This window comes from Podarcis filfolensis, assembly GCF_964270895.1.
Source record: "Podarcis filfolensis genome assembly, chromosome: 8".
Taxonomy (NCBI): Eukaryota; Metazoa; Chordata; class Lepidosauria; order Squamata; family Lacertidae; genus Podarcis; species Podarcis filfolensis.
The window spans coordinates 1630577-1653940 of NC_139611.1; the positions used below are offsets into that span (position 1 = coordinate 1630577).

At 43.2% G+C, this 23364-nt stretch overlaps 1 protein-coding gene across 4 annotated transcripts; it reads right to left on the bottom strand.

The window, feature by feature from the left end:
• Nucleotides 1–488: 488 nt before the first annotated feature.
• On the bottom strand, nt 489–18346 carry VDAC3 (voltage dependent anion channel 3). 4 transcript variants are annotated; one of them, XM_083629652.1, is made up of 10 exons: nt 18195–18346; nt 10822–10945; nt 9851–9922; nt 8668–8717; nt 5237–5389; nt 4397–4449; nt 3857–4084; nt 2801–2951; nt 1414–1471; nt 489–1015 (listed from the first exon to the last, which is right to left on the bottom strand). In XM_083629652.1, exons 2-10 carry the CDS (start codon nt 10850–10852, stop codon nt 924–926), a joined length of 888 nt encoding a protein of 295 aa, XP_083485778.1. In that variant the 5' UTR covers nt 10853–10945; nt 18195–18346; the 3' UTR covers nt 489–923. The 4 variants fall into 4 exon arrangements, with proteins under 4 accessions (XP_083485778.1, XP_083485779.1, XP_083485781.1 ...); XM_083629653.1 differs by lacking the exon at nt 18195–18346 and adding an exon at nt 13687–17377; XM_083629655.1 differs by lacking the exon at nt 10822–10945 and having other exon boundaries at nt 18195–18339.
• Between the last annotated feature and the right edge of the window lie 5018 nt (nt 18347–23364).

Below are 23364 nucleotides of genomic sequence, written 5' to 3' on the forward strand. Positions count from 1 at the left end.
TGACTTTGGTAAACATTATCACAGTTCAGTACTCTCCTCCCCAAAGGCACCCCCATTCTTGTTACTCAAGAAAGAAAATGGCAGAAAGTCTAGCCCCCCACCCAGAATGGTCAGTGCTGCTATCCAACATCCCTTGTTTGGATCCCCCACCTCAAAGCACCTCAGCTGAATTACATGCTGAAACTACCAGACAGGACTTAGTCCAACGCTTTAGCACAGGCCAGCCTACAGTGCAAGTGAGGAGAGTGACAGTTGCCTGGTTCCCTTCCATCTACTGAAATGAATGAACATTTAGAGTAACGCAAATGTCCCTCTCTAATTGCCAGGTGTTGCACTTGTCTAGCAGAGCAATGTGCTTTACATACAGCCACCCTCCAATTAGATATGAGAGCAAAATGTAATACAACCCTCTCTCCTTGTCTCCCTATTGTAGCTTAGTCTTTGGCTTTTTAGCTGTGTGCTAAAAGAGACAGTAACCATACAAGGAGTAACTTCCAAATGTGATTTTGATTTATTTCCACTTTGATGCAAAACCAAAGCTTTCACTACAGCACAGAGACCAGTTATACAAAAGGTCGTGAGGTGCAGGACATGCAGGATGTGATGTAGGAACACAGAAGGATGGGAGATTATTTCCTTTCACCAGATGCTATGCTGTCTTCTGAGGAACACATTTTAAAGAAACTGAGGAACTGAACTGAAATGTAGCACAACCATTACAACTTCCATGCATGCCTTCAAGTATTGCCCTTCATGGTAGGTTTGCACTCTCCAGACTTCAAATGTTGGGGGTTACAACAATTCTTTGGAAGAATATCAAGTTCACACTTTTTGAAGTTTCACGGAAGAGTTTAAGGCCAGAACACGTGGGGTTTTCTCCTTCATCTTCCAAATAAAGATCTAATACTTCATTAAAACCTACATTAAGCTTCGAGCTCAAATCCCAGCCCAATTTTATGGCCGCCAGTACTGAAATTCTTGCCATCAATCAGAGCAGAGAGAGTCAACTTCACACCTGGGAGAAACACAGTGCCATTATTAAGAGAATACAGCAGACTATCAACCAGTAAGGGAGAACAGGGGGGAAAGTCAGAAGAGAAGACTCGCAGCTGAGAGAACCAGTGTGTGCTAGATCTCAAGGTAATTCTTTGGTAAGACTCCCATGCACTGAGGTTTCTCAGGCAAGTTGTTCTCTCTAGACACACACTGGCTACATTAGCTTCCCTTTGTGGCAGGATTTACTCAAGGCATAATCCAAAAGTAAGGTGGCGCATACTGTTCTTTACAGGGTTTGGACCCACTACCCCATGATGCCCTGGAAGTATCACTGGAATTTTCTAACTCATTTTGTCCTACAGCCAAGATGCAAGCACAATTAAGCTATGCATTCAATACATTCAACAGTTTACATACCAGGTCGTAAGGTCTGAGTGTAGCCAAGTCCAATGAGGCTGGCATTATTGACTTTGGCCTAGAAAGAAAAAAGGAACATTCAACAGCGTTACCAGTTTTTACTTGCTTTCCTGAGAAAGTTTATGAAGAGTCAGCAGTCTTCTAGAACTAGATCCATCAGCAAAGAGGTGGAAGACGCTGGTAGTTATATGTTGGCAACTGCTTTCTGAGCATAAAAAGTCCCTCCTTCACCAGTCTGGGTAAAGGAATGGTGCCCACAGTAGTGGAAACACTAATGTTATTGCCCTTAAGCATCAATGTAGTCAAAATCCATTCTCCTGTGTGTCACGAAGAGGAAAAGATCACATGCAATATAGTCAACATTACCCAGAAGGAAGGAAGATTGGATGTTAAACAAAACTTAGGGTAAAGGTAAAGGGTAAAGGGACCCCTGACCATTAGGTCCAGTCGTGACTGACTCTGGGGTTGCGGCGCTCATCTCACTTTACTGGCCGAGGGAGCCGGCGTACAGCTTCCGGGTCATGTGGCCAGCATGACTAAGCCACTTCTGGCAAACCAGAGCAGCGCACGGAAACGCCGTTTACCTTCCCGCCGGAGCGGCACCTATTTATCTACTTGCACTTTGACGTGCTTTTGAATTGCTAGGTGGGCAGGAGCAGGGACTGAGCAACGGGAGTTCACCCTGTCACAGGGATTCGAACTGCCCACCTTCTGATCAGCAAGCCCTAGGCTCTGTAGTTTAACCCACAGCGCCTCCTGTGTCCCTAAAAAAATCCTCAAAAAAATCCTCAAAAATACAAAAGGCTTCATTCTTAGTAAGATGATAAACCTAAGCCCTCAACCTACAGGTGGAATACTGCTCCATATAAAACAGTACCCTGCATGCAGAAAGGCTACGTTCAAACCCTTCTCCCAGAGGACATATTCTATATGTAGGAAATTCAATAAGAGCACTCACACCACCTGAAGTTGGACCTGGATGAAGACTTATCTACCAAATGAGATCTCGATACAGTACGTAGGATTTATCACTGCCAAATACACCAAAAATCCAACAAATAGTGAAAGTCTTCCTACTCCCTAAGTTGATTCTACACAAACAATTCACAGCTAGCATAAAACAAACAAGTGAATTTGTTTTTATAAGACATTAGTCCATACTGAAACTTTCACTTGACAACTCGTATCACTGAAATTGTTCCATATAGGGTTCATACTAGAATCACAAGGAAAAGGTTAACATAAAACTTCTGCTATTGTTAAGACTGCTCCAAAGACATCTGAGGCATAAAGCCAAGAGGCAAGGAAAATGGGACAGTGCTATACAATTAACTTGAAATTATCAGCACACATGTATAACATACTGGGAAGATGGCAAAATTCTTACCGAGACAGAAGCTTTATCATCCAACTGGTACTTGGTGGCAATACCAAACCGAGTGTTATTACTGCCAGCGGTCCAAGCAAGACTGACAGATGTTTCAATGTTGTTATTAACCTTCTGATAGATGGAGCCACCAAATTCAGTGCCATCATTCCTATTTTTTAAGAGAGCAAATGAAGATTTCATTTTGCCTTTATAGAAGTTTTTCAAACAATTGCAAATATTTGCCCTTATTCTCTTTACCTCTACCCCAGCCTTATTCTAGCTTGTGTTGATTTTCTGTTTTTCTAGTCCGTCCCCACCCCACCCTGCTTTTAGGGCTAAGAGTGGCTGACAACAATTTTGAATAAAATGGTTAAACCCATATATATTCCCTTCTTGTCCTGACATTTTCCCTACTAGACTAGAGGTTCTGTAGCTAAAGTTAGACTTAGGTTAATATATGAAGATGCACCAATTATCAACTGGAATAGGGAAAGATCTGAAATAGTGACAAGCATAGAAATGATATTTTTTCCCCAGCTGGATTGCGAGGGAAGCACTTTCTGATATGAAGCAGAAAGACCAAATATAAGCTAAAATGTTCCTTTCTAAACTGCACTCTGGATGCAAGAGCAAGTGAATGGAGATTGGAAGGAGCCATTTCCCATCCAGATCTCCTTAGCTTCAGCATGTGCCTTCATGATGGAATATACCCTGCTCCATGCAAATTAACTGCCCCGGTGCTAGCATAATGTGAGAGAACCAAAAGTAATTCAACTGTGCAGTCATTTCCTTTTTAATGAGTTCCTGGATCCTGGCAAATGCCCTAGAAATCTACGGACTAAGAATTGTGCTCTTTCTGGGAAAGAACCATAGGTGGTCAGCAAAGACTTGGTTTGCAACCTTCAAGACTGAAGGCAAAGGTCACCTTCAATACAACCTCAAATTTAATCCCTTTCATATATGCATATCGCCTGTCTTAGCAGAAAGCTGATATTGCATATTTTATTGATTATGTTTTATTATGTTTTCTGGTTTCTGTACATTCTGGCCTCCTGACCACAAAGAAATACTTACACATTTGTGTGCAGCTGGAAGTCTGCTGCCTTATATCCCAATGCAAAGTTATTCTGTGAAAGTTTGGACTTGGCTGTGTCGAAAGCCATCTGATACCCAGCAAGCCAACCTTCATAGCCCAGAACAGCCCAGCCATGGATGGTTGGTCCAGCGAGGTCAATGTCAACATTACAACCTAGGTTTAGATACTCCCGTTTATAGGATGTCTTCAACTTTCCACTCTTCTTCCTGGGAAGGTGTAAGAACAGGGAATCAAGTTTAATCCCATCTATAACCTCTAGTAGGCATTTCTTACAAACCCATACATTTAGCAGAAAACTGGGCATGAATTACCCCTGCGTGCTACCTGATGTTACATAATTGATTCAGTGTCACTGTCAATATTTCAATACATTCATTTAAAGACAGCCTTAAGCAAAAGAATAGGAAAGCACCTCCTATATGAGCTAGCAGCTCCAGTACAACAGTCTGCAAGTGGTACCATCACCTATGAGGAAAGCACCCAGCTAAAAGTAGCCCTCTGGAGGGATGAATACTTACCCTGTGTTTGGTACAAACATGGTTTCAAGGGTCAGCTTCAGTCCCTCAGCCAGCTGAAGTGAAAAAAGAAAAATATAGTACTCGTCTTTAATTACTTAATAAGTGGTATTAATTACTTAATAAGTGGTATTTTCTTCCTGCTTTAACTGCTTCTACTTAGCATTTCTACTTAGCATTTCTTGTTCTTTGTAAATTATGGTAGTCTGCAGCACAGAAAAATGAAAAAAAATGTATCATGGAAATCCTAGAGAATCAAAAGTTTTCAAATGTTACAGTCTTTGAAAACCAGGCCATTATACATTACCTCATTATTTAGTGCCACCTGTGATAAAATGGAAGGTTCCCAAATTACATATAACTCAAAAGATCTCACACTTTTTGCCTCAAATACCTAACTAGCAGCCCAAGTACTTGTTGTTTCTGCATATGTGAATTCATTGACATACTAATTATATTTCTTGGATTGAAACTCAAGAACTCACAAAAGCACATCTAGGCATCAATTTTTGATAGATTATAAAGCAGCCTCACCATTTTACGGTCAAGGTATATTCAGAACACCAATTTTCCCTACCTTCAGAGGTAAGGTGGCTGATAAATGGTGAGAGGACCTTTTCAGCAATGGTGTCTATCTGTAGATATAGTCTGTAGATATCTCCAGATATAATCTACATTACATTACTACCAACCACTAACTTCAGAATCCCTCACCCCCACTTTAAAAACTCCCCACAACATAGAAAAAGCTATTTTACACAACTCATTCTTTTCCCATAAGCCTTTGCTTAATTTCTTCTAGTTTACCTGCTATGCTGAAGTCATGAGTCCATTTCCTCTTACCTTATTCTCCATGGACAGTTCTGTCCCCAAGGTGTTGTCAGTGTTCCATTTCTGAGTGAACGTAAGTCCATAGTCCTTGAACTTATATTTGGTCTCTAGGCTGCCTGAGGCTTTGCCTGTGTCTGTGTTGGAGGAACCAGTGGTGATAAATTCCTGTAAACATACCACATTTGAATTACAATGCAATCATGTTTTAAAATGAATATGCAATTCCAGCAAATCATGCAAGCTTTAGTTCTGCCTGCACAATATGCTTTATAATCACCCTGTAACATTTATTCACATCTGCACTGGATTTCATGGTCCTACCACATCTAACTTCTCCTTTCTGATGTCTGGAACCAACAATTTAGCAACAAACGCTTCATAAGGTACAAAAAATTACAATATATTGGGTGCTAGACACAGCCACCAGAATGTTCACTGAAGGGCTCTCTGATAATAGTTTCAATCTTTCCTGATCAATATCCTGCCCTACTTCCAAATATTTTTTTAAGTAATCAGTTTGTGTGCATAAAAGAATTACACATTTGGACTCTTAATACACGGCAACAGAAGTTGTGTTACATGAGGCTAATACTTCTTTTCTTCAATAGTGTTGAAAGACTCATACTGCAACTGCTCCATCGACCATCTTAATGGAGCTTGCAGACCACCATTTGAGAACCTATGGTCTAGGTCATTACTGTTTATTTATTTATTTAAAAGCACCTATAAACCACTTATTTTTAAAATGAGCCTTGCATATCAGGCTATATATGTTACTATTCAACAAAAACCCCTTCTAGTCAGCTTGCCTACAGTATGCCTTTGTTGGCTATTTGGAGCCTAAGAGGCACACACAGACACCTATAAGCTTTTGTGGCCACCTAAAGCTTATTTTTATGTGCCACAGGAATCAGGCAAGTAGCTGATGATCAGGGTTATAAATAGCCAACTGCCTAATCTAAAGTTATGAGTCTGTGGGCACAGCCCATCTTTTTAAGTTATTTTTGTACAGTGATTAGCTTCTTGGTGCTAGATGCTAATGTTACCTTAGATACTGTACAATTTCACACACATACAAGTGCCTGACAACAACTTACAAGCTAATGAGGAAGAGAAGCAATTGGAAAAAAGAAAACGGGAAGGCAATTTTAGTTCAGAAACATGTTACAGATAGGTAGCCGTGTTGGTCTGCCATAGTCAAAACAAAAAAAATTTTTTCCTTCCAGTAGCACCTTAAAGACCAACTAAGTTAGTTCTTGGTATGAGCTTTCGTGTGCATGCACACTTCTTCAGATATCTGAAGAAGTGTGCATGCACACGAAAGCTCATACCAAGAACTAACTTAGTTGGTCTTTAAGGTGCTACTGGAAGGAATTTTTTTTTTTTTCAGAAACATGGTTCAGCTTCAACACAGATTTCCCCTGGCTTAAGAAGGATATGATATCTTGGGTAACTTTGTGTGTGTGTGTGTGTGTGTGTGTGTGTGTAGCGGCCAGTTAAAAATAATTCCTAGATCCTCTTTAAAAAGGTTGAGCTGGCGCCAGTGGAGGAGAAACATTTCATTTAACTTTCTTTGTTTGCTGAGTGGGGAGAAAAGAAAGAATCTTGCAGTCATATGATCAGACCAGGATTTTCCTGGCAGCTGCAACAAGATCTGAGTGGGGAAAGCAAGAATGCACACAACATATGTTACTTTTCATCTTACAACTGTCATATGTGATGGTTGCTTAGACCCCCATATGTCTGGAGAGTGCCAAGCTCCACTTAATCTGAGCCAATCCCCAAATTCTGCTTTTGACGTGACATTTCAGCTCAGCACATACATGTGAAGTTATAGGTCTTCATGACGTCAGACAGATCAAAAAGGAAGGCCACAGCAGCATAGAGGCCTTCTAGCTTTACATGATTTTGTTGAAACACATGATGGCCAGGAACGTAACCCCTGCATAAGATGCAAGTTACCTGTACTGTGCAGTTTGCAGAAATAAATTTTCTGAAACAATTGAGAAGAACTAGAATACTAATGGTCAAAGGGGTGGCGCATGACAACCAACAAACACCTTGGGAAGGAATAGAGCTCCAAGGAGGGCAATGAAGTGCCACACACCACACTAAAAAGTCTTTTCAAGATCCCTGCACTTAAGAGCCTTCAGGAGATGCTGCTCACATATCTTCAGCAATATGGATATGCATAAGAAGTCCTGTCATTATAAATATACAAACTGCTGCAACTTCCAGGACCACCCTCTTTTCATATACATAGGTACCTCTAGATACAAACGGGATCTGTGCAGGAGCCCCGTTTGCATCTAGAAGCAAACGTAACTAGTGACGGCACGACTGCGCAAGCCACTTTTCGCCGCTTCTGCGCATGACGTCATTTTGAGTGTCTGCGCATGCGCAAGTGGCGAAACCCGTAAGTAACGCACTCCATTACTTCCGGGTTGCCGCGGAGCGCAACTCGAACGCAACCAAGCAAACACACACACACACACACACACACACACACACACAGCGTTTAGGATTCCAAGAGGACGTTTTTTTAAAAAGCTTAAGTCCTGCTGCAAGGTGAGCAGGGATGCTACTGGCTGGATGGGGAGCTCTCCATGAGCCACCAGTTCCTCACCAACTACTTCAGAGATTTAGTCACCAAGTGATACTACTCATAAATACTAACTTCTAAATTTGAGGCTATCAAAAATAGCATGCCTGTGATCACACTGCTGTCTCCAATTCTTTTGACAGTTCAAGTGCAAATGCTACTGATGTATGGAGCTGTACACAATGCAACATTTAGTGTCTGGTTAACCACATTTATGGGACACGTAACCCTTTACCTTTAACCACATTTACTTAGCCATTAGAATGGATTAGGAATGGCAGTGGGTCATGGTTCAAGTACACAAACCTGAAGGAGAGATATATAACAAGAAAGCAAATACGTGGTTCTCTTACCAGCTGAATAAACATCCAAAAATCAGTGTTGCATGTAAAAGGGAGAAGTCACATTAGAAGTTAGCATCTTTAATAAGTCAGTAAAGGTGAACCAATCCAAGTATCCATACTGCCACTTCCACTTGCAGAGTCAGATTGTTTAAGCCATAGTTCTAGCTCTAAACTCCTTCAAATGATTACCTCTCCCACTACAGCTATTCTGAACATGGCAGACAACTGGACAGGTCATTTGTCACCAGTCCAAATCCTTTCTTCACAGTTTACTAACAGCTGCCCTATGAGATGCCAAGCACTCAGGAGTCAAGCCTCAAAACACTAAAGCTAATACTGCATGGAGGGGTCCTAAGTATAACCTTCAGGACACCCCAAACATACAGGAGAAGCAGAATGTTAGGTGTGTACATTGACTCTGCCAATGCTGTAAAGGTAATATTAGTGCTCCACAAACTCTCCTGTTGCAACAATAATTCAAAGTACTCATTACTTACCACTCCGCTGGAAGACTTGGTCTTCAACTCTAGCTTGACCATTCCAAACCCTGAAATTGCCAAAACATTAGTTTCTTATTTATACCACAATAAATGAATGAGAAACAAAGCCCAAGAAGTAACAAATTGGGTGCATCTGCCTTTAAAAGGTGCTTGTGAAGAGCACCAATAAAAAGAGAGGCCAGCTTAGCTCTAATGGAAATTCTAGGAATCACTTGACAGAGACCCACAGATTTTGGCAGGCACTGGCAACATCTGGTTGACTGAACAACTCTGATTCAGGGAACTAATGGCTTCCCATCTCTTTAGAAGGGTCCTGTTGGATCAGATCTAGCACTCAACTACCACAGCAGCCAAACAGATGCCTATGGAAAAGCCATAAACAGGATGTGAGTACATGTTCACTTTTTGGAATTGTGCTAAGATTTGGACATTTTGGGTGCATTTTAAGTACAGTACCTCCAAAGAACAGCTCAAAGACAATCAACAAACCCCTTTAAACTCAGGGAAACTGATATGGGGCTCACCTATGTTATGCCACACTTCATATTCTCAAAATTCCACTAAAGTTGCAGCGTTGCTGCAGAGATAATCCCAGAGCTGAATATGCAAGCCAATATGTGGCGCAGAGCCCGCTTTAATAAGCCTAAAGTGAGCCAATAGGAGGTTCCATGCCAGTTTGTGAAATCTGCAATCACCATAGAATGGAGGCCCTCATCCATCTTGAGAGATTATGGACAAAGTCAGATGAGGAGCGTCAGAAAGCAGAAGACTGAAATGCAAGTGTTGCAGGCACCAGCTCAAAACCAATTGATTCATCTGAGAATTTAAGAGATGGGCTTTCCTTCCTGCTAGTGCTAGTTTTTAGCTAGTTGTGTTGCATTTTTTTGAGAAAATGAATATACACTTTAAATAAAATATAGCATTTAAATAAAACAAACATTAACTAAAACATCAAGGGATGAAAGCAAGGCCATCAATCCAATAAAAACTCTTAAGGATGGATGACAGATTGATAGAGTGAAGAAGGATAGAGAAACTAGGCAAAGGAGCAAGAACACTTCAAAGCTGTGAACAAAAATATGCCATTCTTAACACATCTGAAGACCTTTAGCAACAGATTTCCAAAATATTTAGAGAATATATGCATAATGCTAGCATTTGTGGCAATGGTCCTGCTTACCATATCCTTTGTTGAATACATCCCTGGCAGATTTCCCCAGGTCACAGTAGGATGGTGGGATAGCCATGGGGTCTGGAAGAAGCAAAAAAACCAGTACATATTTGGAAATAAATGAGCATGTATGAACACCATTCTCAGCAATTTCTTGCCACTACCTTACATGTCACATATGATGAAGAACCATGAGTCTATTCATAAATCTTCCTTTCCGACTATCAATAATTTTTTTCGAGGGCAAAGAAATAATCCAAAATTTGATAGAAAGATTTAATAGTTTGAGTTCAATAACATATTTATTCCATGGCACAGTCTGCTAAGCCAACAACTTCTTTCTCTTGTGTATGGTTCCAAGAGCAACAGAATGGCTCCTTTGTATCAACAGCTTCCTCATCAACCTTAAAAGCCTTTGATCCAAAATTCATATTGGCTCCCCCTACCCCACTGCCACCCACAGAAAATTGCCAGGCTTGTGGGAAGTGACAAGTCTTTTTACAGCAAGGCCAAACTCCACTAAAGATACTTGCTGCTTGATTACTTGGGGAAGTAGTTTCGTTGCATTATTCCCAACTCCATGTACTGGAAAACCTTGTCTTAAAGAAATAAATTTAGTGGTAAAAACTAAATTGTCTGTTGACTCTACCCTATGAGGTGTTGACCTATTGGGCTGTACAGAGAACCTTATGCATAGCTATCTTGCTACTCTCACGCTTCTATTTCCATTTCCCCCCTAAAGCATAGCAGGAGTTCTTCTGAACTTTGCTGAAGAAGAAATCTATTCTTGGCACATTCCTCTCCAATGTCACCTTCAGGAAGATAGCAGCGGTCAAAACGCAGAACTGCTTTGCAAGTCTGACATGTGGGATATCAGCAAGCCAGCTTTGTGCTGCTGGATAACATAACTCTTGCTTTTAAACACATCATCTTAGTATTAAGGTTCTTTAATATCTGAACTTCCATATACGTATAGATACCTGGGGGTCTAGCAGGACCACAGCTGAACATGGTTGCAGACTTCTTATTTCACAATTTAGCTCCTAAATCATTTACTTCTCAACGTGAACCTACAGGACTCTCCTCTAGCTCTTTGATATACACCTGTCAAATATGGGGGGGAAATGCATGCATCATTAAAGATCAAAGCTATCACTTATAATACCTGCAACCACTACTTTTATACTCACTGTAACGCAATGTTTATTCCAAACCTTCAAGGACAGCATGACAGGCAAACTTTTAAAAAAATACACATTAATTAATATCACTACTCTACTAGGTTTAACCCCTGAAGGGAAGGAGCCGCTTCATATAAGTCCAGAGGTATGAAAAGCATGTATGTGCAATATGTGGGGGATAGGGACAGGGAGATAGTATATGTGGGCATGTGCACTGGGAAACTGTTTACTACTGGCTTCTCAAATGTACACATAAGTTATACATAACATTCACATACGACAGGTCTACTTGAAGAGACCCTTACCTTACTATACATCAGACCAACCTTTCCCTTGGAAAAGGGAATATGACACCTATGATTATCATTATCAAACGCCTGCGAGCTATAGAGGCTCCAAGCCTCCTGCTTGGGGGAAAAGGGAGTATCTGTATGCAGTCAGCTCTTGTAATTACTGGCAGCAGTGCATTCTGAATTCAGCCATTCAATTCCTAATCCAGCTCTTCAGTTCATTCAGGTGAGTCAATTCTTTCTATAAAGTAGATTCACTAAAAAGCATGGATCCAACCTAAGCTTGACCATTCTCTGTGTCTAATTCTTTCAATAATAAATCATGGTTCCAAGCTTTCCTCAAGTCCAATTAACATTGATTCTGGAGGTATTTCAAATCAGCCTCCCCATTTTATGCAGAATGTGTTAATCTGGACTCTCCAAGTGGAGATGGCTTTTTATTTTATGTTTGTCTGCTTGCTTCCTATATGCCTCTCAAAGTATTTTTTACCCCCTTCAATTTCTTCTCCCTTTTGCTTTCACATATAATTTGTGCCCTATTCCCACCCCCCAAGTACAGGCAATTTCTTCCATCCCTCCTCCCTGCTCCTTGTACATTCACTTCCTCCTATACCAGCTACCCTCTCTATTCCCAGTTTATTATGACTTTTAGAGCTGCTGCTTGCATCTGTCCCCTGTGAGAGGGGGTGGACTGCAGTGCTAACACTGATCTGGAAGTGGGCTAGTTCTTCTTCTTTGGCGATCGCTCGTAGCCGAGTAAGATTGTCTTCCATGAACACAGTTTTAACAATGAGGCCCTAAGTGACTGTGGAGGCCAATTCTGGATCCACACGTCTTTTCACAGTGGGGACATTGGTTTCCGGGGGGGGGGGTATCACGGAGAGAGTTTGCCAAGCGTGCCTTCCTCTTAGCACATTTCTCCCTTACGTCCTGAGTTCGAGTGTCTTCAAAGCCCATGACACCTTTGGTAAAGGCTGTTCTCCAACTGGAGCGCTCGCAGGCCAGTGTTTCCCAGTTGTCAGTGTTTATACTACATTTTTTTATATTTTCCTTGAGACAGTCTTTAAACTTCTTTTGTTGACCACCAGCATTACACTTTCCATTTTTAAGTTCGGAATAGAGTAGTTGCTTTGGAAGACAATCATCAGGCATCCGCACATGACCAGTCCAACGAAGCTGATGTTGAAGAATCATTGCTTCAACACTGGTGATCTTTGCTTCTTCCAGTGGGCTAGTGCCCAGTGGTGGTCCCCAGTCCTCAGTTTCAGAAATTATGATCTATACTAATTGGCGCCTATAAAAAACCCTTGTCAACTGAATGCAAGGCAGGAAAAAGAAAATGTCTGAAGACATGTATACTCCCAAGAAAGACAAAGCTACTAATCAACAGTTTTCTTTTTCCTAACCCTTCCTTTTCTGGTGAAATTCTGTACTGTGCATCCATCATTTCAGCCTAATATAATGTTTTACCACCAAGCGAAGCCAGCCCAATGAAAGATACCGACCTACTGTGTGCCATCCATGTACATTGTAGTATTGCACTTTAGGAATATTTTAGATAAGAACAATTTGTATTGTTGTAGACAGAATAGTTTTCAAAGGTAGCATTAGAAGCAATAATTATTATTTTGTTCTTTTCTTTTTGCTCTTCCCAACATTTTTTTTTTTAAAAATTCACAATACAATAAAATTGTATTCAGAAACATTAAAAATAGCGCCAATAATAATAGTAATCATCATCATCATAAAGTTTAATTACATCTTGGCTTCTTCCACCCCCTGCCTCAAATAAGAGATTGTATTTTTAAGGAAATTAAATTGTAACATATTTAGCATTATTGATCTGCAGTGTTGCAGTTTTGAGAGATCAGTGGAGAGAAAACCAGAGAACTAATTTATTGGCTTTTATAAACATATTGTTTCATTCATGATTATTTTTTTTAAGTTTTCAAATTGAAGCCCACTCTGCTTTCAATTAATGTGCTATTTCTAACAGGTTCCCCAATTGGTTAATTTTCAGCTGAACCAGAAGAGAAGGCAAAAGAGTTATTGTAAGAAAGCAGTACTGAGCTATGTGGGGGCTTTGTGCTCCAACCAATCCTTGGGACTACCACCTGCCAGGGTCTGTACAGACTTAACGTCCATCAGGTGTAGTGCCCAGCCAGCCTGTATTGATTCACATCTCAGCCATTTCTGTATGTGCCAATGCCACATACTGAATGAAACATGGACTGGATTTTCATATTCCAAAACTGCAATTGTTGTGCAGCTTTTCAAGAAGTTGCAGTCAAATGGCAGGCATTCAGACATGAAATCATTCCAAGTTCAGTGCTGGCACCAACATATCCAGCATACTTAGTGTGTGGCTACTCACCTGGCTGCATAGCACGACTATGAGAAGCTCAAAGGCTACTTCTGTCATCCCCAGCCAGCATGGCTATGCTGTCTGGAGTTGATGGGAGTTGTAGTCCAAAATGTCTAACAGGCAACAGGCTGACGAAGGCTGAGCTAAGACCTGCCTGTTTACAGCTCTCATACAACAGGGTTTAAAGTAAGCACTCAAAACCACCCACCCACTTCTCCAGTCTATCCTGGGTGTAAAAAAATTGCTTCCTTGAGACAGTGACAAAATTCACTTTGATATCTATAACTATGATAAGGTAATATTGGCCTCTCCTGGCAAATCTGCCTGCCCATCCAATGCTCCTATTATCTTTGCCACTCAAAACGTTTCCTATAGCTCTAAACCAACTTCCTTGTTAGTGATAACATTTTAAAAGGTTGGCATTTCAGAAGGAAACCAAAGCAGCATGAGTTTAACCATACTATCCTTTCATTTTCAGCAGCAGCAGCTCCCTCTTTGGAGTTGCTCTGCAAGGAATCACAATTAGAATGACCATGAAGAAGAGAGGTAAGCACGTGTGGGTGAACCTGGGCACACACGACTGCAAGAATAGATATATACACTTGAGCAAGATTGAGAGGTGCTACTGAATGCAGTCCACCTGCAGATTTACAATAGTCCTGGAAGCCAAAAGAGCCGGGCAACCCCTATGTCCACCCAATACAATCATTGTGGGGTTACTACAAATTTCAGGAGGTATCACAGACACACACAAAAAGCCCTATGGCCACAGCACTTATTGTGGAATTATCAGTATGGAACTTCCCACCCTTAGTTCTGCATCAGAATAGTAGTATTTTTGTTTAAAATAAAATGCCCAATTGCTGAGATTCCAAGCAATTCCACTGACATTTTCACGAATGTGACACCTCAGGAGATTTCACAAAAGTTGTATGTCTATTTACAACTCTCATGCTTCCATTTAATGATGGATGAATAGGAATTCTGTATATGCTCTAATTCAGTTATTGCCAGGACTTAAGCTTGCAAAGATTTACTTTTGAGTCCAGTTAAACATTGCTCTCTCTTACATCCATAACTTACCAGCATGTCTGTCAGACATAGATAGTGGAGGCCTTGCTTAAAATTCTTGCTCAGCCTCAAAGCTCTTTGGATAACCATCGCCCTCCAAATGAGGGGACAGTACAAGCTATCCTGAGCTCTTTGAAAGAGCAGAAAATACCATGCATGTACAAATGAGCATCACCATCTCAAGACTCTCTCTGTGCAGATTTTAAAATCTATGTTTTTCAGAGGAAGGCCAACACATTTTTAAAGCAAGCCACTGAATTCCAATAAGCCTACTAACAACTGCTGACACCATGCAAGTACAAACCACCTTTAACTGTGGTTTTATTGTCACATATTCCCTTTTGCTGTTACCCAAAAGCAGAGTTAGAAACGCAGATATGTAAACTAATTGCCAAATGGCACCTTAAACCTGGGTTATGGTCGCCACAACAGAATATCTAAGCACTATGCTTATTTCTATACTGCTTTACATTTTAAAGAAAAAAAACCCCTAAATGATATACAACACAACACATTAAAACATCAAATAAAACAATCCAGAATAAAACAAATTTAAGCCTGAAGGAAAATATTTCAGATTCTTCTCTAAGTGACATTTTGCTTTCCACATATTTATTTACCTACTTAATTTATAGAGCTGCCCCATAGCAGAAGTACTTTAGGAAGCCAGTGTGGGGTAGTGCTTAGAGTGTCGGACTAGGACCTGGGAGATCAGGGTTCAAATCCCTACTCAGTCATGAAGCTCACTGAGTGAACATGGAGTCAGTCACAGTCTCTTAATTTACCTCAAAGAGTCATAGTAGGGATTAATTGGGGGTGGGGGAAAACCATGTACTCCTTGGAGGAAAAAGTGGGAGATAAATGCAATAACTAAGTTATTCTGCCTACCTGCTTAAGAAAGCTGGAAGGGCCAGCCAGATGGAGATGTCAGTTGCCACCTGGCATTCAAAGATCTCCATGTGGTCACAATTGGACCTGCACAGTTCGCAAAATGCACCTGATGCCTGGCTAATTTTGAACACTGCTCAAAAGAAGAGGAAGAAACCATAATAGCTTGTGCTTTGCACAGCAAAGGTCAATTTCTTGGTATCTCCATTTAAACAAAAAAGGAGGATCAGGAAGCAGGTGATGTTAAGCCCTGGAGAGTTGCTACCAGTCAGAGGAGACCATGATGAGCTACACCAGGCTCCCATCACCCCTTGCTATGGGCCATGGGACTTTCAGTCCAGCAACATCCGGAGGCCACTACATTGGCTAACCCCGAACTAGACTGATAAACAACCCGATCCCACACAAAGCAATTTCACACATTCCCATAGTTCACCTGTCAATAAACTGCATGTAGAATTATTAATTGCATCTTTATCACCCCACCATCACTACTTGTTCTCTAATCAGTGTTCAAAATTAGCCAGGCGCCAGACTACTGGCCACTTGTGACCAAGTGAAGCTGCTTGGGCACTGCCAGGATGGTGCCTGACATCACCACCATCTGGAAGTGCATACCTGGGAATCTTGGGGTCTTAACTGTTTTCACACACTAATGCCACATCTTGCAGAATTCTATCAGTTACATTTTATCTGCACAATCAGAATGAATTTCAGGAACCAATATGCTTTTTCTGTGCAGCCTGAGAAGGAGCAGTGAACAATGTTATAGTGAATTGTTGCTTGTCTTCACTTACCCCAACCCACAGTTCACAGTTGTGAATAATATTCTTATGTTACGAATGGTCTGTTACCATTATGAAAAACAGGTTGGGATAGGCTACAGCTGCTGTATTTCAAAAAGTGAAAATCCGGACACACAAAAAATACCACTTTTGAGCTATTTTTTGGGGAGATCAGCAAAAACGACACTGCTGACATGGCTTACCAGACATTTTGCTGATTTCCGCTGGGACAGTGCTTCCAACTACAGTAGTCCAGGAAATTCTGGACGTATGGCAACCCTAGAATAGGCCGATATATATGTGGGCTGTCTCTGGATAAAGTGACTTTTCTTCTTTAAGCTCTCAAAGTTCTTAACCTAGCTCAGGCTTCCTCAACCTCGGCCCTCCAGGTGTTTTTGGCCTACAACTCCCATGATCCCTAGCTAGCAAGACCAGTGGTCAGGGATGATGGGAAATGTAGTCTCAAAAAAGATCTGGAGGGCCGAGGCTGAGGAAGCCTGACCTGGCTCAAAGTTGTCATGTTAGCCAGATGCTTAACTGATAATCAATCATGATCAGTCTATCATTTGAAAAATAAAGACTTTAGAACAGTCTTGCCCCAAAATGGAATCCAGATGTTCTGTTCTGGTGGCTATAACCTTGGTTTAATGAGCCATTTGGTGCCTAGCTTATATATCTGAGTTTCTGACACTACCTCTAAAGAGCTTGAGATGGCAGACAAGCCTGCACACTTTAACCTGACAACAACCCTGTGAAGCAGCCTATGCAGAGAGATGGGGGGTGGGAATCCCCAAAGCCATCCAGTGAGCAGAGATTTGAACCTGTGGCTTCCTCTTGCTCTCAAAGTTTTTTCTCTGGAACGCACTTGCAGAATAAAAATTTGCTGGCACCACACCGATTTTTTTATCGATGAGAAATACATTGGAAAGCACGATTAGCAGTGCCCTCGGTATCTTGACACTTGACAGTCTTGATCTCATACTGAAACTATTCATATTCCGCAAGTAATTTTTTTAGAAAGAAGAAGAAGAAGAAGAAGAAGAAGAGTAGTTTGGATTTGATATCCCGCTTTATCACTATCCGAAGGAGCATCAAAGCGGCTAACATTCTCCTTTCCCTTCCTCCCTCACAACAAACACTCTGTGAGGTGAGTGGGGCTGAGAGACTTCAAAGAAGTGTGACTGGCCCAAGGTCACCCAGCAGCTGCAGGTGGAGGAGCGGGGAAGTGAACCCGGTTCCCCAGATTACGAGTCCACTGCTCTTAACCACTACACCACACACAAAATACTTTGATGCCATAATATATCATACTACACTGAAATGTTCAGATGTTGCCCTTGAACCTTCCCGCCCCGCCTGCCAGCTTCTCCCTTTGGGTTCTGCTGCCTCAATTTCTTCATTGGTTTTTATTCTGCTCATTTTGTATGCCGAAGATCGCAGGGCGCTTCACACCGCCCAATACAGAAGACGCCGCCGCCGCCCCCTCCCCCCTTGCGAGCGCGGCCTTGGCAACAGCCCTCAGGCGGCCGGCGGGCGGGCGGGCGGGCGGGGGCCTGGAGGCCGCCCTCAGAGGAGCCCCTCGCTGGGCAGCCCGGGAGGGCGGAGGCGGCGGCGAGGGGGCCGCGCTTCCCCACAGGCCCTCGGCGCCCCAGGCCAAGCCGGGCCCTCTCCACGCCCGAAGCCTCAGGCGGCCCCGCTCGCCGTTGCGAGGGCGTCGCCGGGCTCCTCCAGCCGCGAGCCGCCTTCCCTCGCCCGCCTTCCCTCGCCGCGCACCTCAAGGGCCGCCGCCGCTCAGCCCGCCGCTGCCGCCTCCGCCTCCTCCGTCAGTCCGTCCCTCCTTGTCAAGCTGAAGGTCTCCGTCTCCGCGCACTGCGCAGGCGTAACGCTCGGAGCCCGGCTCTGGCCCCGCCCCCTTGCCGGAGCTTGCGTCTCAAGGCGCAGGCGCGGCACCAGCCTCTGCCCCGCCTCTCTTTCTCCGCGTCATCTCTGCGCAAGCGCACAGATTCCTTCCGAGGCGCAAGGTGGGGCTCCCTGGCCGCCTGCTGTTCGCGGAATCGCCGAAGGGGGAGGGACCCAGGGGTCATCTAGTCCAACCCCCTGCGAGGCAGGAAACCTTTGCTCCACGTGGGGCTCGAACCCACAACCAGGAGATTAAGAGTCTCACGCTCCGCAGACTGGGCTGCCTCCGTTTTTTGTTTTTGATTTTCAGTTACAAATAAATTAGAGATAAAAAAGGAGAACAGTAAAGATAATACCAACAATAACAACATTTGTCCATTTATTCCTGCTCTGCATTGTCTCGTTTCTTAACCAATTACTGAGTCACAAGAGAACTGTTGTTCTATGACTTCTAAGCTTAGGAGTTTTTGGTGAGTTACTTTGTCCAAAAAATTTGAGAGTCTGTGTAGTGTCCACTGGATCACCTTTATACACATGTTGACACTCTTAAAAAGCTCTAGTTAACAAGACATAGTAAACTCTTACAGAAGTTATACTAGTTTTTCTTCTATATGCTTGGTAGTTCTATCTTTAACAATACTTTACACCAGTTTTCTTGGAACAGACATTAAATTAACCAACCAACCAACCTGTAATTTCCAGCAAAAAGCTCCTGGATTGCTTTTTAAAAATGGTGTTCCCTTGACTGCTTTCCAGTCCTCAGAGATGGAGGCTGTTCTTAGCAACAGGTTAAATATTTTTGTTAGAAGATCAGCAATTGCACATTTCTGTTATTTAAGAATTCTTGGGGGCTTGCCATCCAGACCTAGTGATCTGTTAGTTCTTATTTAAGAAGGCCCATTACTTTGATTTGTCTAATTTTGTGTTTTTGTTTTCCTCACTGGACGAAACTACCTGAGCTGCTAGTGCTTTGTATGTTAATGTTGTTGTTTAGTCGTTTAGTCGTGTCCGACTCTTCGTGACCCCATGGACCAGAGCACGCCAGGCACTTCTGTCTTCCACTGCCTCCCGCAGTTTGGTCAGACTCATGTTTGTAGCTTCGAAGACACTATCCAACCATCTCGTCCTCTGTCGTCCCCTTCTTCTTGTGCCCTCCATCTTTCCCAACATCAGGGTCTTTTCCAGGGAGTCTTCTCTTCTCATGAGGTGGCCAAAGTATTGGAGCCTCAGCTTCACGATCTGTCCTTCCAGTGAGCACTCAGGGCTGATTTCCTTAAGAATGGATAGGTTTGATCTTCTTGCAGTCCATGGGACTCTCAAGAGTCTCCTCCAGCACCATAATTCAAAAGCATCAATTCTTCGACGATCAGCCTTCTTTATGGTCCAGCTCTCACTTCCATACATCACTACTGGGAAAACCATAGCTTTTACTATACGGACCTTTGTTGGCAAGGTGATGTCTCTACTTTTTAAGATGCTGTCTAGGTTGGTCATTGCTTTCCTCCCAAGAAGCAGGCGTCTCTTAATTTCGTGGCTGCTGTCACCATCTGCAGTGATCATGGAGCCCAAGAAAGTAAAATCTCTCACTGCCTCCATTTCTTCTCCTTCTATTTGCCAGGAGGTGATGGGACCAGTGGCCATGATCTTCGTTTTTTTGATGTTGAGCTTCAGACCATATTTTGCGCTCTCCTCTTTTACCCTCAATAAAAGGTTCTTTAATTGTATGTTAATACCAACACCCTATACATGGGCCAGCAGCAGATTGGCAGGCAGTGCAAATCCTGAAAGCATGGTTTAATATCCTGGCAGGAGGGAGTGGGTGGCACTGTGGTCTAAACCACTGAGCCTCTTGGGCTTGCCGATTGGAAGGTTGGTTTGAATCCATGCAATGGGGTGAGTTCCCATTGCTCTGTCCCAGCTGCTGCCGACCTAGCAGTTCCAAGGTACGCCCAAAAGTGCAAGTAGATAAATAGGTACCGCTGCAGCGGGAAGGTAAACGGCATTTCCATGCACTCTGGTTTCTGTCACAGTATCCCATTGTGCCAGAAGCGGTTTAGTCATGCTGGTCACACCTCAGAAAGCTGTCTGTGGACTGGACCTAACAGTCTAGGGGTCATTTACCTTTACCTTACCTTGTATGCTGGCTGAAGCCTCCTGCCCAACCTCAAAGAGTAGCCCCATATAGAACACATTACTGTACAGTAATCCAATCCAATGCATGGACAGTTGTGTCCAAACTATCCCAATCCAGGAATGGCTCCGACTATCTTACCAGCCTAAGCCATTTTAGCAGTCTGAAGTGGTATAGCCCACCCAACACTTCGGTCCCATCACCTCATTTATAGAACAGGCATCCAAAGGGTATTCTGCAGAGGTGTGTCTGTCATGTCAACATCATTTAGGAATATATCTGTGTCTATGATTTTATGGGCAAAGGAACAATAGAGATTTTGGGGGTAGGGAAATGGTAGATGGAATCAGCCAAGGAGAGGCAGAGCCAACTTAGTTTTGTGCCCCTGCTCCTTGCTGCCGAAGAGTGCATCAGGCCCATCTCCTCCAGCATGCCATCCCCACAGGGGCCACAAGCAGGACCTGAGTGCAACAGTGCTCCCCCAGACTGAGGTTCTTGGGGCTGTGTCCCATTTGCCCAAACAGACCAGCAACCACTGTGCAGAAATATTATGAAGTTGTTTTGTTGATCTCTGGAAACTGGAATTGCTTTGTATGGGAAGTAGGAGGGTTAGGCAACAGAGAGCAGTTGTCTTGTTTTTGTTTAGTAGTTTAAAATGACATGGCTCTAGATAATGGCTGCTGCAATGACCCCTTTTTGACTTCCTGCTTTTATCAGATTTGAAAGCTCTGTAATTTGTCAGATTGATAGGTGGTAACCCTAATGCTGCACATGTAAAGGAAAGTGATGCAAGCACCAGCCTCCTAAAGTTGAAGTCTGCTATCCATTCTGTAGTCTCACAAATCTGCACAATGTATTCTTCGACATTTCTTCTGCAATGTTTACTATTTTGCATTATTTATTTTGATTTTGCTAGTTATGGGAAATGCAAGAACATAAACAAATTTTAAACCTTCTCTGTGGCTTCGGAGATTTCAGCAGGCATGACCCATATTTTCAAGCAATTTTCACAGCTATGAGGTCTAGAAACTTGTTTATTAAAAGCAGAAAGCTGAGACACTCAGGAATCTGAACTCTGTACCTACTATTATATTCTGCTCTTGTGAAACCTTTATATATACACAGGGCCTCTCCAGAGTGATGTCTTTGTTGGGGGGGGGGTGACTTGATCGTGGATGGAGGGCTTGACCTGGCATGTGTAACAGACTTGGTTGGATGAAGTAGATGGGCCTATCTTGCCACTGCTTGTCTGCCAGCCTTCTCTTACGCACAGCAACCCGTCATATGGGCGGGGGAGGGGTTTGCAGTGATTTTTAGGAAGTCATTAGCTTGCACCAGGCATCCTATTGGGAAGACCCAATTTTCTGAGTGCAAGTTCTAGAAGTTGGGCAATAGGGGCATTACAGGATTCTTTTTGGTGTATCAACCTCCCTGCTGCACCAAGGATTCCCTGCTTCAGGTCATGGTGCTTCAGATCATGGTGGATGTTTTCCTAGAGACACCTAGCTTGGTTGTTCTAGGGGATTTTAACATCCACGCCAACACAACCTTACAAGGGGCCGCTCAGGACTTCGTGGAAAGCATGGCCTCCATGGGGCTGTTCCTGAATAAGTTTGGCCCAACTCATAGGCGCAGACATGCCATAGACCTGGTGTTCACCTCTATGGATGTGGGTGATCTGACACTAAGTAAAAGCAAAACAAACGAAGTGCCATGGTTGGATCACTTCCTGGTGCAACTGGACTTCTCCACAACCCTTCCCCTCTGGGATGGAGGTGGAACTGATTTGGATGGTCCGCCCCTGCCACTTAATGGATCCAAATGGTTTCCAGAGAGTGGTAGATGTTTTATCCCATGCTGATTCCCTGGTGGCCCGCTGGAATGTGGAGTTAACCAGGGCTATCAACTGTCTGGCTCCAAAGTGCCCTTTCTGATTGCATGGCGCCTGGACAGCCCCGTGGTTTTCCCCAGAGCAGAGGGCAATGAAACAATCGCTGAGATGGCTAAAGAGCAAGTGGTGGAAAACTCATTCTGAATCGGACCGGACACGTCAAGCCTACCAAGTGGCAATAGTAATGGCGAAGAGGACCTTCTTCACCGCCTCTATGGCATCTGCAGAAAACAGCAGCAGGAGACACTTTTAGGTGGTTTGCAATCTAACGGAACCACCTTCATCATTGGGGCCTGGTAAGGCCCCCAGGATCTCCTGCAATGATTTTGCAAAGTTTTTTTAACGTCTATATGGAGCCGCTGGGAGTGATCATCAGTGGGTTTGGGCTGGGTGTTCATTAGTATGCGGATGATACCCAGCTCTACCTTTCCTTTAAATCAGAACCAGTAAAGGCAGGGAATGTCCTGTGTGAGTGCCTGGAGATGGTTGGAAGTTGGATGGCAGCTAACAGATTGAGGTAGAATCCTGACAAGACAGAAATACTGTTTCTGGGATACAGGGGGCAGGCAGGTGTGGAGGACTCCCTGGTGCTGAATGCGGTAACTGCTCCTGAAGGATCAAGTGTGCGGCCTGGGAGTCATTTTAGACTCCCAGCTGTCCATGGAGGCACAGATCAATTCTGTGTCCAGGGCAGCTGTCTACCAGCTCCACCCCCATCATTCAGCCTGGACACTGAGGCCCAGCTCCAAGGGCCTTCTGGTGGTTCCCTCACTGCAAGAAGTGAGGTTGCAGGGAACCAGGCAGAGGGCCTTCTCGATAGTGGCACCCGCCTTGTGGAATGCCCTCCCATCAGATGTCAAGGAAATAAACAACTATCTGACTTTTAGAAGACATCTGAAGGCTGACGTAGAAGGGTAAAAAAATTTTTTTTAATTGTTGTTGGCATATTAATAAGGCATTGGTGATAATTTATTCTGCTGTATTAGTTCTGTGACACTTCCCCGATACATTATTGCTGTCTG

What these genes read in the sequence shown, in the direction of transcription:
- VDAC3 (XM_083629652.1), bottom strand. Translation starts at nt 10,852, where the DNA reads ATGTTCAGCTGTGGTCCTGCTAGACCCCCAG. An exon ending in CCAAGTCTTCCAGCGGAGTG is followed by an intron (nt 5,390 to 8,667) that starts GTAAGTAATGAG and finishes GTATGTTTACAG; the next exon opens with GAATTTATCACCACTGGTTC. An exon ending in TTCCAGCTGCACACAAATGT is followed by an intron (nt 2,952 to 3,856) that starts GTAAGTATTTCT and finishes CTTAAAAAATAG; the next exon opens with GAATGATGGCACTGAATTTG.